The sequence below is a fragment of the Lasioglossum baleicum genome, chromosome 2, assembly GCF_051020765.1.
Source record: "Lasioglossum baleicum chromosome 2, iyLasBale1, whole genome shotgun sequence".
NCBI lineage: Eukaryota > Metazoa > Arthropoda > Insecta > Hymenoptera > Halictidae > Lasioglossum > Lasioglossum baleicum.
The window spans coordinates 10,358,786-10,380,481 of record NC_134930.1 but is presented as its reverse complement, the minus strand read 5'-3'; the positions used below and the strand labels follow the sequence as shown (position 1 = coordinate 10,380,481).

Genomic DNA, 21,696 nt, shown 5'->3' with positions numbered 1-21,696 from the left:
TCCGTTGTTTAATTGAATAATTCTAAGAATATGTTTTATTGCGGATTATCTAATACTTTAAATGATGTTGTCATTACATCTTATAATTGAAGGGGTGGATGGATAAAGGTGTCAAGTAACAAATTGTTTGTTTTGTTGTCCTTATTTGATGAATGAAGATAATAACATAAATCAATTACAAATGTATACATTGTTATGATTAATCTCTAATACAAAAAAAAGATAATAATCTTCATTTATCAAAAAAAGGACAACATGTTTTGTTAAACTCTTTTACAGAAAACAAACTTGACACCTTTATCCATCCACCCCTTCAATTATACTGGGTGCTTCTTTCTTTTGCACAGTAGTGTATATCTGGATATGAACTATAATTCATTAAAAAATGATTCCGATCTACTGATATAATTATCGTAATAAATATATATTTTTCCCCGATTTTCCCGTCAGAAACTTTTCTTTATGGTATCATATGTCACTTAAAAAGTAGTGAAAAGTCCATGGTTTTTATGCCGTTCGTCCGGGATTCGCGATTTTATAGATGGCAACTCTATTTCTGATATAACGTCGTCGCAGTACAGTTATTTGAGACGATGCGGCGAACAGGAGTATGTTTATCCTCGGCAGCGTGTTTTCGTAAACATCGGAAGGTTCCAGCAGCGGCGAGAGACCTTCAGCCGCGGAATGAGAATTCGTGCGAGTGGAAAACAAACAACGGCCACTTGGACAGAAGAAATTATTGACTCGGTAACAATACTAATTTGGCAGCGAGCTGGCCGCTTGGCGCTCGTGCGCGTCTAACAACGTCCAGGTTCGTCCCTTCGGGGGACGCCATCAGCAAGGGTTATTGCCGGAGTTCCTTCGAATAAGCACGCGACACGTTAGTCGACGCAATTCCCAGCCCTGAGCGCAGCCAATTGCGGTAATGCCTTGGCCACGGCTGGAGGATAAACATTTTTAGTTCTGCCTCCCTAAATGATCGTTATTTCCACAGAAAACAACCACCCTGCGCGCCCGTACGTCGTTTCCTTTTTGCTGCTGCTTTATTCCCTGACTCGAGCGATTAGGACCGCACGGCGTACTCTTGTTCGGTTGCTTTTCTCTACGATAAGTCATCAGATAGACTCTGGTCCCCGTGCTTAGTAATGATACTTAACATGCTGGTAATTTAACCGAATACCCTGGAATGCGAGTGGAGCACCGAAAGGATTCATGGAGATTGCGTTTTCCTCTCGGTTGCTCCAATGGGGGGGGGGGGGTAATAGTCTATGGTAATTACACCGACCGGGGCACTCTTATGACCCAGACAATTTTCTTGAATTACTGTGTTCAATATGCACCGGTGCATCGTCAACTCTTCCGGCCACGGGACCGTGCCGGCGACAATTATTGGGGCAGAGGAACGTTCAGGAAATTAAATGGTTGCTTAACCTTCGTAAGGTAATGTGGAGACTCGGAGACCGCAGCTTCAGATTTTTGAAAAGAATTTTTATATGAATAAAATTAAATCTGTTAACTTTTTATCCTGTGTTGATTCTTTATCCCAAAATTAAAAACGAGGCTATTTATATGAAATTCATTATTAGACCTTACCTTGTCAGGCTATAGTTTTGAATTTATTATTAATGCGTAGATTATATGTATTTATGACAACAATGAGTAGGTGTAATTTAAAACAACAAAAACATTAGAAGAATTTTAAGATACTGTTACACTATTTTCAACCTATAAAACGTATTAACAAACAAAATGAATTTCTAGTTCACTTTAGTTCCTTGTAAGTCAGTTAAAAAATTTTTATTTTGCATAAAGATCCGCGATCTATTAATGAGTGTGTGTATTCGTAATTTTATGTGTGTATTGGCAGAAAGTTAAGACTGCTTAATTCGCAAAAGCATCAGCCATTAAGCAGGCTAACACTGTTTGATCATAATCGTGAATATTCTTTGAACATGGTTAATTTTCGGACGAAAATTTACTGATCCTCTAATATTGCACGGCAATGCAGATACACCGCAAACAAATTGATTCCGCATTTCAGCCGAATGCCCGAGAAACTGTTGAAAATATTCCAATCAAAATCTTCCCCTATTGAGGGAATCGGGTGCGTACACAACAATCCAGCCCCAATCGGCGCGCCATCATCGTGGAAGCTCCCCGCTCAGGTCCACGAGCCGGTGGTCCCCGATATTAACGATAACAACGATAATAAAAGTAATAACGATGGCCTCGGGCCTGAACGAGGACGGAAAACACGGATCGGGGAGAGATCGACGAGGAGGAACGCTCGATTTCTCGTCGGAGGCGTCTGATCAATGACGGCGGAACCTCTTCCTGTGGAAGAGGGGGTGGTGAGAAGGGGGTTGTATCACGAATCGAGGAGTCGTAGTCGGCTGGAAGCCGAAGAAAAGGAATGGCGGATTGAAATGACGGCAGCAAGAGAGAGAGAGAGGGGAGGGGGAGGAAAAGGCAACGAGTCTGCCTGCCTGCTCTCCGGTATAAGACGGACGAGAAGACGGCGAGGAAGACAAGTAGCCTTAAATTGAAAGAGGCCAAAATTGGAATTCTCCTGCCAAAGTTGAGCGTCGTGCCCCCGGGGGCTGTTTCGAACACGCAGCCGATTGCCTTCTGCCTCACGCCCCCTCCGTCCCCCACGCCACCCTCTAACCATCCCACTGATTCTTAAAGCATCTCGTCCTTTCGGTTCTCGTCCCGGGCGGAACAGATAAATTCGTGGATGTTTATACGGAAATTACGGGGGCGAGTTGTCCGGGCAGGAAGAAGCATCGCGTCGTCGCGCGTCGTCGTCGTTGGTAACATGGGTCGATCGGCTGTTGCAAATCCGATGACGGTGCGACAGGTTCGACTCCGATGAGCGCAAACATGCCCGTATTCCTCTCCCGTATTCCGATGAATGTCGGAGACGATGTTGACTGATGCACGAAAAGGGGGCGGTTTCGCGGAGGAGATATGTACGAACGTTTTAGCGGGTAGACCGTGTTTGGACTGCGCGATCGATGGAAACGATATTAGCGACGGTTTGGTTCGTTTGAGAATTGAGCGCGGTGGCGGATACCGGGGGAATTTGGGGAGTTGGATAATGGCGGGGGTGTTTTTTTTATTTGTTGCGCTGCGTTGCGACTTTTCAGTGCTGCTGTCTTGAATCATTCGACAGACGACAGTCTTTAGTGTGTCGGTGTTTGAGCATGGCGGACATTCCGACCCCGCTGTGCAACAGCTGAATTTTGAATTTTATACAGTGTGTATGATTTATCTGGAAACGTATACATATCTTAACAAATATGAACGATACGAACGAATGTTGGTTGCGAGGAGCAATGATGCTAATATTCACTTAATCTTTTGATAGAAACTTAAAACTTTCGGATAGATAGATTTTTTATTACATAAAGTCAAGAAATAGAATTTGAAGAAGAGTAATGCGGTTATCAAACTGAACTATAAAAAATCGGCCGACCACCGCGGTTTTCCCGAATATCGATATTCTCTTCGAAGTAGTGTGAAGCGCGGGGATTTAGACCGACGAGGTATTGAATTATCATTTTCAACTTTTATCGTTGAAATATTCATAGAAGAAATATTCTCCTCCGATTCATCGCCGTCATACTATAAAATGGACAATTCCTATCCGCTTTACGTGAAATTATGGACTAACGATTTTTAAAAATTTCATTACGCCAGGTGTAAAGAAGATAAAAGAATTATGCTTGTCGATACTCGTTTACGCATGTACGGAAGACAGAACTGGACACGGCAATTAACTTCCCCCGGGGTATTTTAAACAGCTTTGTCTCGATCCACATTACCCGGCAAGAACAACTATATTAACGGTCCTCCAATAATCCCATCGTTATATGTTGGACTTTAATCCGATTATTCGACCGGTGTGTTATAATTAACCGCGTTTATTAGCTGCTGCGTAATCTCGCTACTTTATCGTACGCATCACATTCACAGCATTGCATTCCCGGTTTTCCAACTCATTACTAAAATACACATGACCGACAACGGTGAGTATTACCGCACCGTTGTTCTCAAAATATTGGTTCAATATAGGAGTGTATCGATCTTTTTTCTTCTATACAAGTAATAATTACAATCGATAAATCAATAATATTTCGCAATCGCTACCCTTCCACCACCTACCCGCGACCACCTTTGTAATACATTCCACGAGCTGAGTCAGAAATAATCGCTCGCAGCCTTCAGAAATTTCGTGGTCTTGCATAATGTCGCTCTTTTAGTAAGCACCGGCGAATTTCACCGCTCCGAGAGCTTAGATTGCAAAGTTCGAAGGGCCGGGGACCTGGAATCGTCGAATTTGAATATGATACACAGACGAATATATTAAAACGACTCGGGGACGAAAGCTACTTTCATCCTTCCATTAATGTTGCGCGTTATTTTATAATACAAGCTTTCGTACCTCCTCGTACTGAGATATTTGGCCCCGAAAAGTCGGCAAAAACTATTTTAGCGTTACTTATAGGTTCAAGGGCATAATATAGTAGAATTCGTCTTAACGTTATAACACATTATGAAATCAAAAATGCATTTCAACATTTAAAAATCAAAATGGTTTTTACTTAATTTGTTGAAAAAAATTTTTTTTTTGAAAAGTTCTGACGTTTCTGGCCGATAATGTGTTCAATAAATACTGATAGATGAAGCGTGAACCTTTGTATACCGTGTGGAGCGCGCTTCGACTTCTACAAAAGAAGTTACTGGTTCCTCGCCTACCTACCTCCCAGCGATCAAAGATTCCCGGTGGCCGCAGTGCCTCCCCTACCCGTTTAGGAAACTATAAATCTCCGTGTTTCACTTTCAGGAGCCTAGACCGCGAACCCGGTCTCCGTCTTTGCACGCGCCGCTCCTCGCGTCTGAACTTTCACGCGACTCGGGTCGGCGCGGCGGGGCTCTTTGTTACAGTGATAAATGCAACCTACAGCCGCGCCCGACCTCACGCATAAAATAAAGCGCTAAAGTATTAAGTAGGGCTTACGGGGCGAGAGTCATAACGATTCACCCTCTTGAATCAAGTGGTACCCGTCAGCTTTCTTCCTCGCTCTCGCACGCGCACACCCCCCGTCGTTGTTTGCGAGGAGCACTTTCGTCAGGGGCTGCCCTCGGTGACAACAAGGCGACGGAAACTTTTGTCCGACGCTCCCAGGTGTCCCACCCCCGTCAATGTTTCTTTCTTTCGGTTTCTTCGCTTTTTACGAGCTCCCTGACTACCACCGTAACCTTCTCTACTTTTTTTTTTTATTTATACACGGCAAAACGACCGCGGCTATTTGCTGACGACTGTACGGACGAATCTCCGACGACGTCTTTGGATAATTAAAAAGTACTCGTTTGTTGAAGTGTCATTTTTAAACCTTCGCACTCGAAGATATTTTAACTCGAAAATTAAACATTTCTTTCGATTTAGAATATTTCCATTCCCTGATTTTTTCAAATGTATATGAGTTTGGTATAACTATCTCATATAATACCTAAATGTTTAGTAGTTGATTAGATACCTATATATGTATTTAATAATCTAAAGAATATTTTGAATAATGTTACAACAATTTTAGTGGTGCCTCAGAGTCGCCATTCGAGTGCCAAGGGTTAATATGCTAAGGACTGCAGATGATGGACGTAATTCCTCTTTAATTCGCAGTTCTGTGCGTTTCTGTGATACTCTGTAGTTTAATTATATGACGAGTATTATTCTAGAACTTGTCTATATAGGATAAGAAAGTTTATATTATTACTATATGCTCGGTACTCGGTAACTTCTAACTTTCATACGCTTCTCCGAAATTGTTGCAGAAATTATTCTTACTCGTATATGCTTCTGTATTCGTAAACTTTTGTATTACTTTGTTTCATTTCTTATAATAATGACTGCGGATCTTTATGCAAAATAAAACGTGTTTGCCTTGATTGCAGGACACAGGAGCCAAATAAAAATGGTATTCTTCTTTTAATTATCCTATCAAGCTGAAACTAATGCGTTGATGTCCTTAAATATTTTAAAAATGTCCACTACTTTGAATTACAAATACCCACTTTTGTCGTAAATGCATAAAATCCGCAGTCTACTTATAATCTCTTTAAATTACAAACGTTAAATCTAAATTCTAGTTTTCTAGTAGCAATAAGAGAATCAACGTTGAATTCAAAGAAGTAGGCAAGGATCCGAATGGATCTATTTATTGCTACCATAAAATCGTGAAAATCATCCAACTTTAAGGGTTAATAACAGATTTTAATGTACAAAATAGAGAACGGGTGAACGAAATAGTAAAAACGGGTCGATTCTGTCCTGATTTGGCAGGAAACTTTTTAAAACGGTGAAAAGTGCAGCTAAAAGAATATGTCTGCTCATTAGAGCGTCGCACCCTCAAACGAGGCTCGTGTTCTTCTGCCACTTCTCTTGTGCTCGAAAATGAAAACCACATTTAAGATTCTGAAAAATCTGCGATGGAACACAACGCCGTCGCATCTCCGGTGTCCGCTAACGAGACCTACTTCGCGAGCATCGAAAAATCGCTTCTCGGGGCCGAATAAACCCAGATTCCGGACACGGTGGAGCTGCGGGAGACGCCTGGAGTGTGACATTTCGACCGCACTTTCGAGGACAGCAGAAAACACAGTGAACGCGAGCTGTATTTCAACTGCAGAAGCATTTAGGCGTCGCGCTCGGGGCGATCCCGAGCACCAGCAACTGAGTGCTGGAACAATTATAAGTACCGCCGGAAGTCACCTCCACCCTCGTCCTCCCCCGCACCCTCTCACAGCACCCTGTTCTCACCCCCTGCGACACCCAACGCCCCGTTCCGCCTGCTCGCACGATTCCCTTCGTCCTTCCGTTCGTACGTCCGTCGCTGTCTCTTTCTGCCGAACAGTCTTTTACCCGTTCCTCCACCCCTCTATGCCATCATGCCCAGGGGGTATTTTGTCACCACCGTAATTATATTTCTCCCTTCAACCGATTCTTCGGGCGCCAGCCAGGAGAAAATATCAATACTGCTGTTAACCGGCGCGGCGCGGCGCGGCGGCAGGACGAGCCCTGACTCGGCGCCTGCACCGAACGACGCTGACGATAGGGGTTCTGCTGATGATAGCCCGATTAAGATTAGAGGATGTTACCAGAATTAAAGAGGTCTCCCGCTGTCGCTGAAATTTTATGCTAACCGCCCAAGCCGAAGCACGAGTTTTCTCAAAGCCTTCACGATACGGGTGGCTAAGAACATTTATTCTTCTTTATTGACCCTTGAACTCATTCTATAAACGTCATCTAGTCTTAGATAGATGTCATCTAGATTCTAGATACTCAACATCTAGTAATTGATATGAATTGTAAGCTGTTTAATCTTTACTCAACTAAATCGATGGGCTGGTTTTTATTGTTGGATACCATAGCGGCAACTCGTGAAATAATGCTCGGCCTATAAGTAAGCAATCCTGTCGCGGCTATAAAATGTGATAACTAGGTCTCCTGAGGATGTATCGCACGGCAATTTGTTCTCTCGAGGACAACGAATACCATAGCTAGGTCCCCCGAGAGCGTGGAATGCAATAACAGGTCCTATGAAGTCATGGTACGTGGTAACTAGGACCCATTCAGTTGAGGAATGTGGTAACTAGGTCCTCGGAGACGATGCAGCGTAATACCAACACCTGTTTAAACCGTGGGTCACTAAACCTTTACGAAAACCGTGAAACATGGTAACTAGAATATTAAAACGACCTCGAGAGATCTAAATGAGTGGAGTAACCAAAGTTCTAGGAATTCTGGAATCCCGCACCCTAGCAATCCTGGAAACGAGTCTACCGCCTTAAAGAGTCTTCTAAAGCAGAGACGTAGTTCCCAATTGGTCCACAAGTACATCATATCTCCAATTTTCAAAATTCAAAAGTCCAGGTAGTAAATAAAGAAAATAATACACACCCATAAACTGAAACCTCAAGTTTTGTCAACGCTCGCGTTGAAACGAATGTCTATATGTAGAAACTATGTAGAATAAATTGAATAAATACAGCGTAGAAATTGAAGATCCAACAAATCTTCGTAATTCTAATAATTCAATGGAACTGAGGTCTCACAGATCTAAGAGGCCCAAGGAAATTCAAACATTTCGAAAGATTTCACCGCGAACCCGAAGGCTAGAATTTCAATTTGCGAGCACCCTGTCCAGAAGTATGTTCAACAAACTGCGCCTCTGAATTCTAGAACACTAGAGCATGACGCGCGATCTACTGAAACTTCAAGCATATCTACCTCTTTCATAAAGCAATACCCGGCCTCCGGAAGTTCGCTTAAACTTTGAATGGCTATTGGACAGCTTGAAACTTCGCCGCGCCCCGCCAAACCCGTAGTTCACGCTTCATCGAGCGACAACTCAACCATTTAGTACTCACGTTTTCGACGGTAGGACTCGGTAGCGCCCACTGCACCGTGGAAGTTGCGGCCGCTGCGCTCACAGGACGTCTTTTGTTTACGAAGTCGACTGGCAGACTGTAATCGTCGCACAAGGAGACCTGTAAACACAATAGATGTCATGTAGACTCGCCGAACATAACCTGAAGCAGTCGTTAACGCGCGACGCACTTGCTAATTTACAACCTAATCCTATAATATCATACACCTGTCTTGATTCGTCTCTCTCGCAATTCGAAGGAACTCCTAAAGCGGCCCCTAGACGATCAATATTATCGTCAATATATTGCACAATAATTGATATTGTACAATATTATCGATCGTGTGTAAATCAAATTGAAAGATTGCACAATATATTGAATGAATCTAAAAGATTTCGATTTTTATTGCACAATCTCTTAAATATTGCTTCTTCTGTGGGTAATATTGCGCAATATTGGCTCAGTTCTATCGTCACAGTCGCAAAGTGAACATTGAATCTTCAAGTACTGTCCAGAGAACGAAAGAAAACTAGCGGGAAGGAGACGGGGAAAGAAGCCTGACCAATTCAGATTGTCTTTGCGTTCCTCTTGCACCGTTCCCTTCCCGCTAGTTTTCTTTCGTTCTCTGGACAGTATGGCTACGAAGGAAAAAGAGAAAAAAAGAAAATTCACTTCAGAATGTATCGAGGTGTATCAGAGCTTACCTGCTTTATGCAACGGGATAAAAAAATGAACAATACGAACATCTGCTTCGGAAATATAAAGGAAAGTTTCGAAAATCAGTTGGTTCAATTATTCTTAGATCACTTAACAAATTTTCATGAGTGTAGTAATTTCTTTTTGGAAACCATTCCTTCATCCACCTGCGCTTCTTTTTCTCCTTCTTTTTTAAAGCTATAACTAATGAAATGGCCACTCAACTTGCTTTCTTTTTATTCCACATGTTAGCTGCAGTGTCTACAGTCGTGCACTAACTTATTGGGCAATAATATTGTCTCGTGTGGGTGAGCCAGCAATATTATTGTGCAATATATTGTGCCATATATTGACGATAATATTGATCGTCCAGGGGACGCTTAAGGGTTGCTCATTGGACGGTTATAATGTGTCGGTTTTTTACCACTAAACCTACCGAACCTTAAAAGTAACTAAACATGACAAGATTAATTTTATTTACACTTTGTCCGGCTCCTATTGTAATATGTGTTGTAGTAAAGGTATCTATACAATAATTTCTTATGAAATCATTTTTATTATTTCAGTAATCGTAAAATGAAACATCTGGAACCGATCATTTTGACCGGTGCTGGTAGGTTTAGTGTTAAAGAGCGAATTTTCATTTAACCCTTATATGTAGCCAATCATAAAACCTCAGGAGGTTTAACGTATTTGCACAAATTAATATATTAGAGAGCAAAGAATTCAGAGAAATTTTGTAATATTTTTAAAGGGACATTAAGAACAAATTGTTGAAAGAAATGCAGTAAATGGGTTTCGGGGTACCCGGCTGGCTACACAAGGGTTAAATCTTGCTGGCTCGCTTTTTGACGTACTCTCAACGCGACTCTTGACAAAGTATTCTTCACTCTCACAGATTTGTAGAACAGACATTTGTGTTCAAGGACCCTTAAAAATGTACAAATTCCGCTGGTTCGCGATGCCCGCTTAGAATTTATTACCGTAACACGTACGTTTCAACCCGTTGGTCCGCAATTACCTCCAGCGGAAACGAAAACACGGTCGGGTCGTTAAAAAGGCATCTCGGAATTAAATCGGATAATCGTAGCCGGCTTGTATCCACGTGCCTCGGTCGAGCCGGTCCCTCGTTCGCAACAATATCCTGCTCGCGTCTCGGAAAAAGGGAAAAATCGGCAGTCGGGCATAGTCCGTTAATCCCGGAACAACGGGGGGTTGGGCCTAGGCTCTCCCAAGGCACCGGATGCCTCGGCCGGCAAAAATCTCCGATGGAGAGCGTAAAAACAAAAATCGCGGGAATAAAGAATGGCCGAACGCAGAGGCGGATAAAGGACCGGCGGCAGAGCTAGGGGTTTGGAACCACCCCAACCTCTCTTTTGCATAGAGGCATCGTGAGTAGCGCGTGGATTTCTGCCACTCGACAAATTGCAGGGTAAGCACCCGGAGCCCTTCAACCCCCTCGGCCGTAAGTCCCAATCGTCGACGACTGGACCAGCTCATCAGCGATATTTACTGTCTGTCGGTGAATCGATCTATTGACGGTCGCATCTACTCTATCCACCTTCCCGCGGCCTCTATCCTCCCCTACACCACCCCGTGGACGTCCCCCTTGTCTTCCCACTCCCTGTACGACAGCGTGGCTCTGCTGCCCGATCGCGCAGTCAACGAGCAGCCCACGGACCACCACCTACGTCTGTGCACACACACATGCATATAAATCGAGACAATCGCGGTTTCCCGGGGGCGGCTTATCGCGCTGGAGTTGAGTCAGGGGTTGGAGGGGTAGTCCGGGTGGACCGGCCCGGGAGAGAGGCAACGAGAGCGAGAGCGGGGGAGGGGAGTAGAGAGAGGGTCGGAAAATGAAAGTTCAAAAGTGGGAGAGTCGGACTATTAGAATTTGAGAGTGAGAATCAAAATGTGTGATTGATTTTATCGAGAGAGTCAGAAAATGAAAGTGTTCAAGATCGAGTGAGTTACGGAGTGATGGGTTTAAAGAGTGGCAGAGAGTCAAGATGTGAGAACGTCATAAAACGAAAGTATTAGAGAATACGAGGGTTTGCGAGTGACGGAATGAGAAAGTGAGAGAGAGTTGGACAGTAAGAGCGAGTGAGAGAACGGGACTGCGGGAAAGTGGGAGGACGAGTGTGTAAAATACAGGAAGGGTGAGGGAGTAAAATGGTGAGAGCACGAGAGAGAAATAGATTGAAGAGTGAGGGCGAGAGTGACAGTATGGGGAGCGTGGGGTGTAGGACGATATGGAGGGAAGGGGTTTGTTCCCGAGCGGAGGCCCTACATGCAAATGGTCTGCATTTATTGTAAGCAAAGAGTGCCGTATGAATATGTGAAGTGGGAAATGAAACAAAAAGGGGGAAGGGAAAAAAGACGAACGTTAGCAGGGGTGGGTGCCTCGCAAAGCCGTAAGACCTAACGGATCGAACGAAAACGGAAATGGTTGGGACCAGCCGATGTCCACGCGTTTTCAAGCGACTTCAGGATAATAATGGGGGGATGAAGGGAGCTTCGCTTCGAGAACGGGGAGAAAACTGGGCGGGCTTAACGATGAATGCTGTTAGCGTTGCGAACAATGTACGGTCCACTGCGAGATAGGAATTATTAGCAAACGCAGCGTTGTTCTTTCTTTTTTGTTGTTGTATGCGTCGTTGGTTACGCAAGGATGAAAGGAATGTACTGTGTTTGAAATAATCATAGAGATTTGTTCTTGGGATCTGTAATATTATTTTTATTTCAATGGAGACTTGATTTCGCTTTAATGGTGTTGCGAACTGCGAATGTGTTTGTGTCGTGAGACTAGAAGCGTAACGATGAAAGTCTAGGTGCGCGGGTAAATGTAACAATAATTGCATTAATTACTCGAACATGAGAATTAATTACAACCGGCGACCATTTACACAGGGGAAGCTTCAGGAGCAGCCGGGATGTTACCGCGAGTTAATGTAATGAACGCGTCGTGCTTTCCGGGACGTTTTTACCGTTTTACATTCTGAAGTACGTCATTGTTAATTCTGTTATGCTTATTTTAGATAGTCCACTTTGTTTAAACAGCACACGCACAAAAACAGAAATATAGAAGTATTGCAATATTGAAGATATATAAAATTCAAATTAAAGGGAAAGTATAAATTCAAAGATTCAAATGTCTGCGTGAAGTGCGGAATTGTCTCGTTTGAAATGGGGAGTTTGATGCTAAGCGGTATAGTGTTTCATGAAGTTGGTCGGCTTCAGAGTAACCACCGCCTCAGTCAACAGGAATACTTCTCGTTCTGTTAGAGGAAGCCATATGCGAACTAGGCCGACTGGCCAACGTGCTAGAACGGTCAATGGAATCTCGAGAAACCACGAAATACCCGGCAGCTAAAGCGTAACGTTTCATTGTCCCGAATTATAGCCGTTTGAGAGAGACAACAGCGTTCATTGCATGTATCTCGCCATCTTCTCGCGCAATTTTCGCGATGAAACTGGTTCTGCTCATTTCACTGCTCTGTCAAATTGTGACAAAACAATTTTAACATGCTCTTTTAATTACAGGTGGGCGGATACTCGGAAATTTTGGGTACCTGAAGTCGGGTCGGGAACTCGAAAATATTTATATCGTTCGGATAATGTCAGATTTTCGGTCCTGACCCGAACCCAGGGAATATACTCGAATTTCCGGGTACACGCCCACCCCTAGTTTTAATACAATCAGGTAATATAGCCAATAATAATCATTGCACGTATCCCGTAAATTTCTTTTATTATATTAGATTGGCAACTAAGTTCGCAACATTTTCTCAAACAAAGTCATTTATATATATATTTCATCTTGTTAATGATTTAAGCATATTCGAATGTATTTTTTCAGCCGCTATAAGATGAAATAAAAAAAGATAAGTTTTCCCGATAAAAAGATAACGATGGCCATGAAAAAACTATGAAAAAATAACCGGACAAAAGAACTTGTTCTTCTATGATATTCCTCCTTCGATACCATTTATATATCATATCTTTTGTGTCATTAAAAATAAAGGAGATATTTAGGTGGCCTCCTTCAGCTGAGACACCTTGTATAGAGTTTGTTGCCTACATTAAATACATTTTCAATTCATATTGATTAAAATTTATTAGTCGAGTGGCCGATAAAATGTTTAATTATAGAAAGAAAAGATGCTGTTAATGTCGAATAAAGTGAGTGGATTATGTCTGATCATAACAGGCTTCTTCTACTTGTAGCGAACATAGTAAATCATGTATTTGTATTGTCTGTATTTCATCGATACAGGCAGACTTCATTTCTTTGAAATAAAATATGGTTCAACAAAGTAATCATAAATATGAAGTGACTTAATACACACATACATATATACATATGTATGTGTATATATATATATATATATATATATATATATATATATATATAAATATTACACTATCAAGAATAATATTTTTTGACGTAAGGGTGAAACGAATGAAACACGTCTTCAGAATATTTTTAAGCAAATTTTATTCATTGATCCGACCTTTATATTGATTTCGCGCAGCCTTGTCCCTAATAACACGATATTCTTCATTAAATTGAACCCCTTTTGTTTTTACATTCAAGCAAACCTCAATTTTATCGTGAATAATAAACCGCGGCAGATTGGACCGGGCTTAATAGATTCCATTCACGCTTCTGACGTCTTTCAAAGTGATTTGTTTTCTCATAAATCTTCGGGGAGAGAGAGCGTATAAATTTTCCCTGGCAACTCGGAAGAGTCGGCGAGTGCCCGACTTTTATGAAGTGGCTACGTTGCCCGGCGGTTTTTCGCCTCGCGCCGAAACAATAGCGGTTCTTTCATTAGAAATTGTTAAAAACCAACCGGGAGCGGCGACAGAAAAAAAATTGGGGTCGACGACGTTTCCGGTGGAACGAAAATTATCTCGACACACCTCGTCGGGGCGAACACTCGAAAGCCAGTTTCGCGTTTGAAATACATATTTACTTTTGGCAGCCTTCTTGTTTACGCGAGCTTGTTTCTTCTGTGGGCACTATTTAATTCTTGTTGCGAGGGTTCCTCAAACGGCACGATTTCAGACGCGCTAATTTAACATTGTCTATTAAAACTCAAATGCCTATTCAGAATGACACTTTGTGTTTTGTGAAAATTCTAAGTAATTTGACAATTTTTGGGCACATTTTGGTACTCCTGCATTGTATAATATAATAATTAACTCTTGAACACCTATAATAACTTCGTGTAAAAATATATTCACGTCCCTTACTTTTCCCCATAGACTTTGTTTTGTTATAAAACAGGATAAGAGAATATAAAGCTAGAGGGAGTTCCCTTAACGCCGGCTGGCACCTAAGGCGGTAGACTTGTTTCCAGGATTGCAAGGGTGCGGGATTCGCCTTCTCATTTCTCGATAATACGAAAATGGAATTTTTCAGTAGTAAGAAACTCTAGATAAAAGATCGACCTAGGGCGCTATCTCCCACAAAAGTCCTATTTTTTTCGTTTACGAGGCGTAATTTGCATTATTCGGCAGCTATTTTCATAGCTACAGGCGCAGTTGTATGTTTCAGGATAATGCAAATTTTCGAAAACGAAAAAATAGGAGTTTTGAGGCAGATAGAGCCCTAGATCGATCTTTTATCCAGCGGTTTTGACTACTGAAAAACACCGTGTTTGTATTATCGAGAAATAAGAAGGCGAATCCCGCACCCTATAATGTTGATCATTTTATTCCTTCAATCGGATTTATAATACTGTTAACTTATAAATAATGTAGAATACAATGACTAGGACATTATCTTTTCTTATTTATTTCAGAAAAACCTTAAGCATTCGGGAAACCTTCGGCATTAGGGAAACTACCCCTACATTGATTTCAATTTCAATTGACAACTACTTACTTGTTTCGTTCTTGTACAAAGAATGGTCTTAAAAAATGAACTTGAGGGATGTGACAGCAAAGACTTCACCCTTTAGAGTGATCCTTCAATTTTGTAGAGTGGTCTTTGGTCGGAAAAACGTGCTCTAATCCGGAAAACGTTACAGTCGACTATATCGCAGGCGAGGGTTCCGCGGAAAAGGATCGGATACAAGTAAAATAACGGGGCGAACGTTGCAAACCGATGCTTTTCCGGCAGTATCGAGGCAATATACGAGCGTTAATTCCGTTCATCGGTTGGCAGAGAGAAAAAAGGCGCAAGGGTCGAATGATCCCCCTCGATCCTACGGGAGACCCTCCCCAGTTTCGTCGAAGGAGACGCAACGACGGGTTCTCGTTACAGAAAGGCATTCCGCGCGGCCGAGATTAAGCGGGAATATTTAGCAAATGTTTCACATAAATCAAAGCGGCGCAATATGTTCCGAGTTCGGAGCGAGGCTATGTAAATTCATGGTAATATCGCTCGGCCGCCCCGCGGAGAGGAGACCTTCGATACGTGGGCGGAGGGGAACAAAGTCGAGGGGGACTCAAACGAACAGAGACCAGACAGGGGCAATCGGATAAAGGGGCACGCGTTTATGATCGAAATGCTTCGAGTATTATTCAAGAATTAGGCCAATGGGATTCATAAAATCGAGCTCCTTGTATCTCTCGAGAATGCATTGTGTACGCCGTTAAATGATGTACTTTTAACCCTTATACGCTCTTGGAAAGTGCAGTTACCAAATTTACTTAAATTTCTGAGGGAACATGTACTTTATGAATTTCTTTTACTCCGTACAAAATGAAAAAATGTCGCGCAGCTACTGTATACATGTAAGGAAAATGTATTTCTTTAGATTTGAATTTGGCCGCAACGTAAAGTAGTCTTTACCCGGTAGAGTAAAAGAGAGAAATATAAGGTTGAATTACAGCTAGAATTGTAAAAGAGGAATTGAGACATCTTAAATAATAACTTTAAATGTCGTTTCTTTGTTTTCAGGTAATGATGTTGTAAATTGTAAATAAGATGTGTAAAATAATGAAATAAAAACACTTTGTTTTCAGAGCAACGCAATACAGTCAGGTTAATTTATCAATCTTAACCAACATAAGAAAAGATAATAACATTATATACATGTAGACATAAACGATTGTGTTTCGTGAATTGAATTTTAATCGTATCAAGAATGGCGAAAATATTGAAAAATGTACAGTTGATGCAGTTATTAACAAAAAGAGGTGGTGGTGATAAGAAAACGAAGTAATAGAAATGGGATGTAGCGTTAGAAGGAGCTGGGAATAGAGCAAGAGAAAGAGAGAGGAGAGTGGAGAGCAAAGCCCGAAAGAGGGTAGCGGCCGCGTATTTCATGAACCCCTAAAGCAGCCCTAAGCATTGCTGCAACCGCCACAATCCCATTCATTCTCTTTATGGGCTCCCAAGTATTCGGGAGCGGGCTTGAATAAATCGGAAATTTGCCCCGGGGAAACGGGCTGGCCCCCTTCTCGCGATTTACCTACGACTTTCGAACTGGTCATTCGCGTTTACAACCCCTGCTCCTGTGACTTATCATCTTGTATCGGACCCTACACGCTACCTACGCTGTTAATATTGATACCATTCAAAATATGCAATAACACACGGAAGATATTACTAATCCTCAGATCCGCGGGCGTTGTTTATAACTGTACAACTGACGATGCTTGGGACCACATGCAGCTTTATTTATGAATGTTTTTAAACGCACTTTTGAAGATACTTTTCGTAAACCCGTTAGTTTTGAATTTGTTTTTAATATAACAGCTACATTGTTTATTCTCAAATTTTTGTTCCTTTATACTGAGCCTAACAAGCCCCTTAATGATTATTTTTGTACCTCTTCCTAAAGATCATTTCTGTTAACTGCTTTCATTCAACAAACATTTAATCTGATAACAAATACGTTTTAAACTTAAACACAAAAGTATAAATAAACGTTTAAATTTCGTAAAACAATTATTTTAATTCGATGAGAAGCTAACCGATTAAACTAAAATCTGAAATCACCTTAAATTAACCCCTTGACGTACCATTTTCTCTGCAGTTACAGTGATTGAAACGTCCTTTATCCCTAAAAATGACGTAGAAGGGAAATTTGTATTTTATGTATGGCTACATTTATTTTAATGCTTAGATATTAATTACAGACGAATCAAATTTTATTTCATCTAAAAGGAAACGCATTAGACTTTGATAAAATCTTTACGACGAGTCTGACTTGTTAAAATACGGCAAGGGGTTAAAAAGAAAAGCATTAAATCGAAGCTTTAAATAGTTCGCCTATTAAATCCCGCAAGATTACGGTAGTTAACAATTCCGATTACAAATTGCTTGCGGAAATTATTACCGCACGGAGCACACAGTTTAATTGATATTCGAGTATAAATTAAGGGGGAAACAATCTGCCGGCTTGCAGCGAGAGTTTCATAAAACTATGATAGAGCGGGGTGAAATGGATGATTCCATTCCTGCGTCTAACTATGCGGAGAACGTGTTCCGTGAGACCGTGAAATGCTCAGAGCTATTTACCCAGCGGAATATCACGCGAGACAGAAGCCATAAAACATGGTGCTAAGCGTTCCATAATTCTCGAGCACGGTATAATTCCGTTGTACTTTAGAATGTCTTTCATTTAAGTCGAGCCTGAAAACGAGAGAAGCATTTTCACAATTGTAATTTTGTTACCGTCGGTGTATATGATTTTAGTCGCATATTTTCAAACGGGAGGATTGCCGAATCACGCGCAAACAGATCGATCACACGATGACACAATTAACCCCTAACTTGGAAGGGTTGCAACTTGAATAGCTAAGGGTCCTGACGCTGATGCCTGTACGGAATCCCTAAACGCTCGTTAGTAAACTGTAAATCTAGCATCTCAACTGGTAATTTGCATCTGAATCCAGATACGCAAATTACGGTACACAAAAGAGTCTGATCGGAATCGGAAATTCCTGTCCGTGCGGATTTGTCTCGGTAATCTACTTTGACAATCCGATGGTTCAGCAACAGAAATTTGATTGAAATTTATTGTTATGTATAATGTGCTCTTGCATCAGGCTAAATAAATAAAGGATAAACCAAATACATATAAGAACCCGTTGTATTTACGTTTTTCTTTGTCTGATGTCGAGTCACACTCGACAAAGGAGTGCAAAGGGTCAAGTATAAAATACTTGTGAAAATGTATTTGTATCACGGTTTTGTCGTTCCTTACAATTCTTTATGCAATAAGTTTGCACCATTTTTCCAAATGTTTACGAAATAATGCATAAATATACCTGTATACCTCGCTTTTATATCGCTATCCACCATTTTCTATTATCTTGTGACGTCAGTTGTGGTCACCAGATACTTCGTTATCTTGGAACACTGCGTTCTATCACAGACGAGGTATAAGAGTAGACCAATCACCATATGGGATTTCGTGTCTCACTCAATAACGACTTGGTTGAATTGGTTTGTCTTACGCCTAGAATCCGAATCCGTAATAAAAAATACCATGTTCCATTTGAAAAATGTAACTTCCGGTCTCAATCACCTATTTCCGACCGCGAAACCGGAAGTTAAAAATATCACCATTTGATAGAGCGCATCTGATTTATAAAAGAAACACTGTAAATTTTTGAAAATAACCTATTTTTCTAGATTATGAATGGGTGGTACGGGAGGTCTGGGACACCCTGTATATGGTTTTACGCCCTCTACATCTACGCTCAAGAAACGATAAATGTTGGAACTAGATCCACGAAAGCACTTGTGTCTGTAATGTTATGACCAGAGTTGTGCAAAAATTTTATGTAAATAAACATTTTCGCCCAACTCTGGTCGCAACATCACAGACACAACTCGTTAGCCATTTGTATTTGATCACTTTCGTGGATCTAGTTCAAAAATTTATCGTTCGTCAGCGTAGAGGCTCTGGAGCCCTACGAGCGTGAGACAAAAAAATATACATTGGCTGATTGGTCTACTCTTATACCTCGTCGGTGGTTTTATGTATAGCCTATGTGTATGCCAGGTCTATAAGTATATACGGTCGAAGATTAACGTAATAGTGCCGATCACCAGTGACTATCAACGTTTCCACAAAATGATCAAATTTTGCACTTATCTCCCCCAAGATTCCCCGACGCACTCTGTCGCGCGAAAATCAAGAAATAGTGAGTCAACGAGACGAGCCCATTACAACGACTAATCATGATCGATGACAAGTGAAGGTCTCCAATACGAAATCCTTCGAGGAGAAGGATCTTCATCTTCCGCGCGCAGATATATATCGTCCTCGGTCCACTAACAGGGTAAACGCGTTAAAGTTTCACGAGGTCCAGTCTGCACACGAGACCGAACTTACCCGGAGCTATTCAACATCGTTTTCCGGAGGTAGGTACGCGATGGACCCCATGAATTGGTTCTACAAAGAGCTCCTCAAGCTTCTCCGTTTTTTCTCTCGGCTCGTTTTTCTTCGTTTACTGTACTGTATTAGTCGGTCTCGTGGGTAACATTCGCGCGACGTCCGATGGCTTGAACAATCAGATCGTTCCAGACCACATAATGAAGACTGCGCGTGTTGTTCTGAGTATGGTTAATTCTGCGTTCAGCATTTATTGAAGAATAACAAATAAGACACATAAATATACAAGTTGACCGATTTCAAACGTTTTTGACAGATTAGAATGACGCCATATTGCTTTGCACATGAGTACTTACGCGTTATCCAATGAGCAGAGCTGCTACGTCACGCCACAAGCACACACATACAAACAACCAATTTAAAGCAGTACATATTTCGAATTCTTGATTTAAATTCTACGTGCTTGTGCTGCCACCTTGCGAATCCGCTCATTACATACATACCGGTTCATACGTTAGTGTTATCACTACATAGACTGCGGTTCTTTATGCATTTATGAAGAAATTGGCTGAGTGAAATATAAAACAATAACAGATTAGAAAAGTTTAAGAGTGTTGTAACGTTGTTTTTAGTGCAACAAAATCATTAGGGGATGAAATCAATTTTTATATTACTACTGTTGCCCACGATCAATGCAGAACATTTTTATTTTGCATAGAGATCCGCAGTCTAGTTATCACTGGACTGCAGATTTGATGCGTTTATTGTAGAAATGGGTAAGTGTAATTTCAAACACACAGTATAACGATTAAAAGAATTTAAGGATATCTACGTATTTCTTGCAATTTAACAAAACCCCGCTACAGAAATATATAAATTCGTATTTGGTTCCTATGCCTTGCAATTAATACAAACAATGTTTATTTTGCATAAAGATCTGCAGTTTAGCTATCACCTAGCCTAACGGATCCACTCAGTAGACATAGAAACTAGAGATCGTGGTTTTGAACGTGTACTAAAATACACGTGTGCACGTGGCACGTGAACCGTGTAGTAAGAAATTAAGTGAAACAGAAATGCACCTGTATTGAATGACATTATACGGATTGAGATCTGGATTAGTTTACTACACGCGTATTTACATATACATACGTGAAATAGGAATCTCTAATAGAAACCGATATCGCGGCGGCATAACCTGTCAAAAATGGTTGAAATCGGCCAACTACACGCGTATAACTTTCGAACCAATTAGCTCCAGCCATTGCAATTTACATTTTTACAGGATTATTTGAAAAACAATTTTTCGAGCCCCAAAGTGAAGTTCTCACTTGGGAGATTTGCCTATTTTAATCCAATGTACTCGTTTAGTTTAAATGAGTTTTGGCGTCGTTTTATTGAGTGTAGCGAATTTGTTCAGCTGCAAAATGCAAAAAAAGCGAGAGTGAACTTTCAATGTCACAAAGCTTAACTTTGTATTTTATTTCCGTTAAATAAATTAGCTTTATTTTGAGTGAATATACGAAACATTACCTAATGACTAGATTGCGTATTTTATGCATTTATAACAAAAATGAGTAGTTTCAGTCTAATAAGAAATAAATTTATCACTTCTGTTTCCCGCACCAAACATAAAAAACTTTGATTTTGCATAAAGATCCGCAGTCTACTAACGACCTTTTCATTACATTAAATAAGCCAAATGCGCAGAATTGCTAGGATAGCGACGGTCCCCTGGATTTAAAGATTTCCGAATTCTGCGACAGAAAAAATTGCAGGGTCACCAAGAACACCGTCCGAGGGAATCTTTCTTCCGGCGGGTCTTGAACTCCGACATTCCGAGAAGGCATCGAAGAAGTTACAATCAAACACACGATCAAAGTCCGAACTTAATCGAGATGGAACGAGTCAATACAGTATCCAGCGGAACAAATAGTGCGGGACGTCAATAGACGGTGGAAGAAGCGGGAGCAAAGAAATCCGTGATTCCCCGATTAGAGGACACCGTCTGGAAGGTCCCTTCGTCTTCATTTAAACGAATACGCGTGTCCCTCGGCCCTTTGGTCCTTCCAATAGGACAGAAATGTGCCGCGGAAGGACCACAGGCCTTTTTGTCGCATCCTCCGCCGCTCCCTCTTGTTGGGTCACGAAGGGTCGCGGGGCCGAGAACTCTTCAAAGACGGGACGAAACTCAGCTCAAAGTCAGAGAGAAGAGCAGTTCGGTCTCTCCCCGAGTGGAAACAGGTCTATGCAATAAGAT

The 21,696-nt window shown here is 41.4% G+C and overlaps 1 protein-coding gene across 2 annotated transcripts in view; it reads right to left on the bottom strand.

Annotated features, from left to right (window-relative positions):
- The window catches only part of Hwt (SH2 domain-containing adapter heavyweight), a 377,169-nt gene that overhangs the window by 82,327 nt on the left and 273,146 nt on the right, over nt 1–21,696 (bottom strand). For both annotated transcript variants that reach the window (XM_076442816.1, XM_076442824.1), the window contains one exon: nt 8,434–8,553. In XM_076442816.1, coding sequence (XP_076298931.1) covers nt 8,434–8,553 — 120 coding nt within the window. The remainder of the gene's footprint in view (nt 1–8,433; nt 8,554–21,696) is intronic.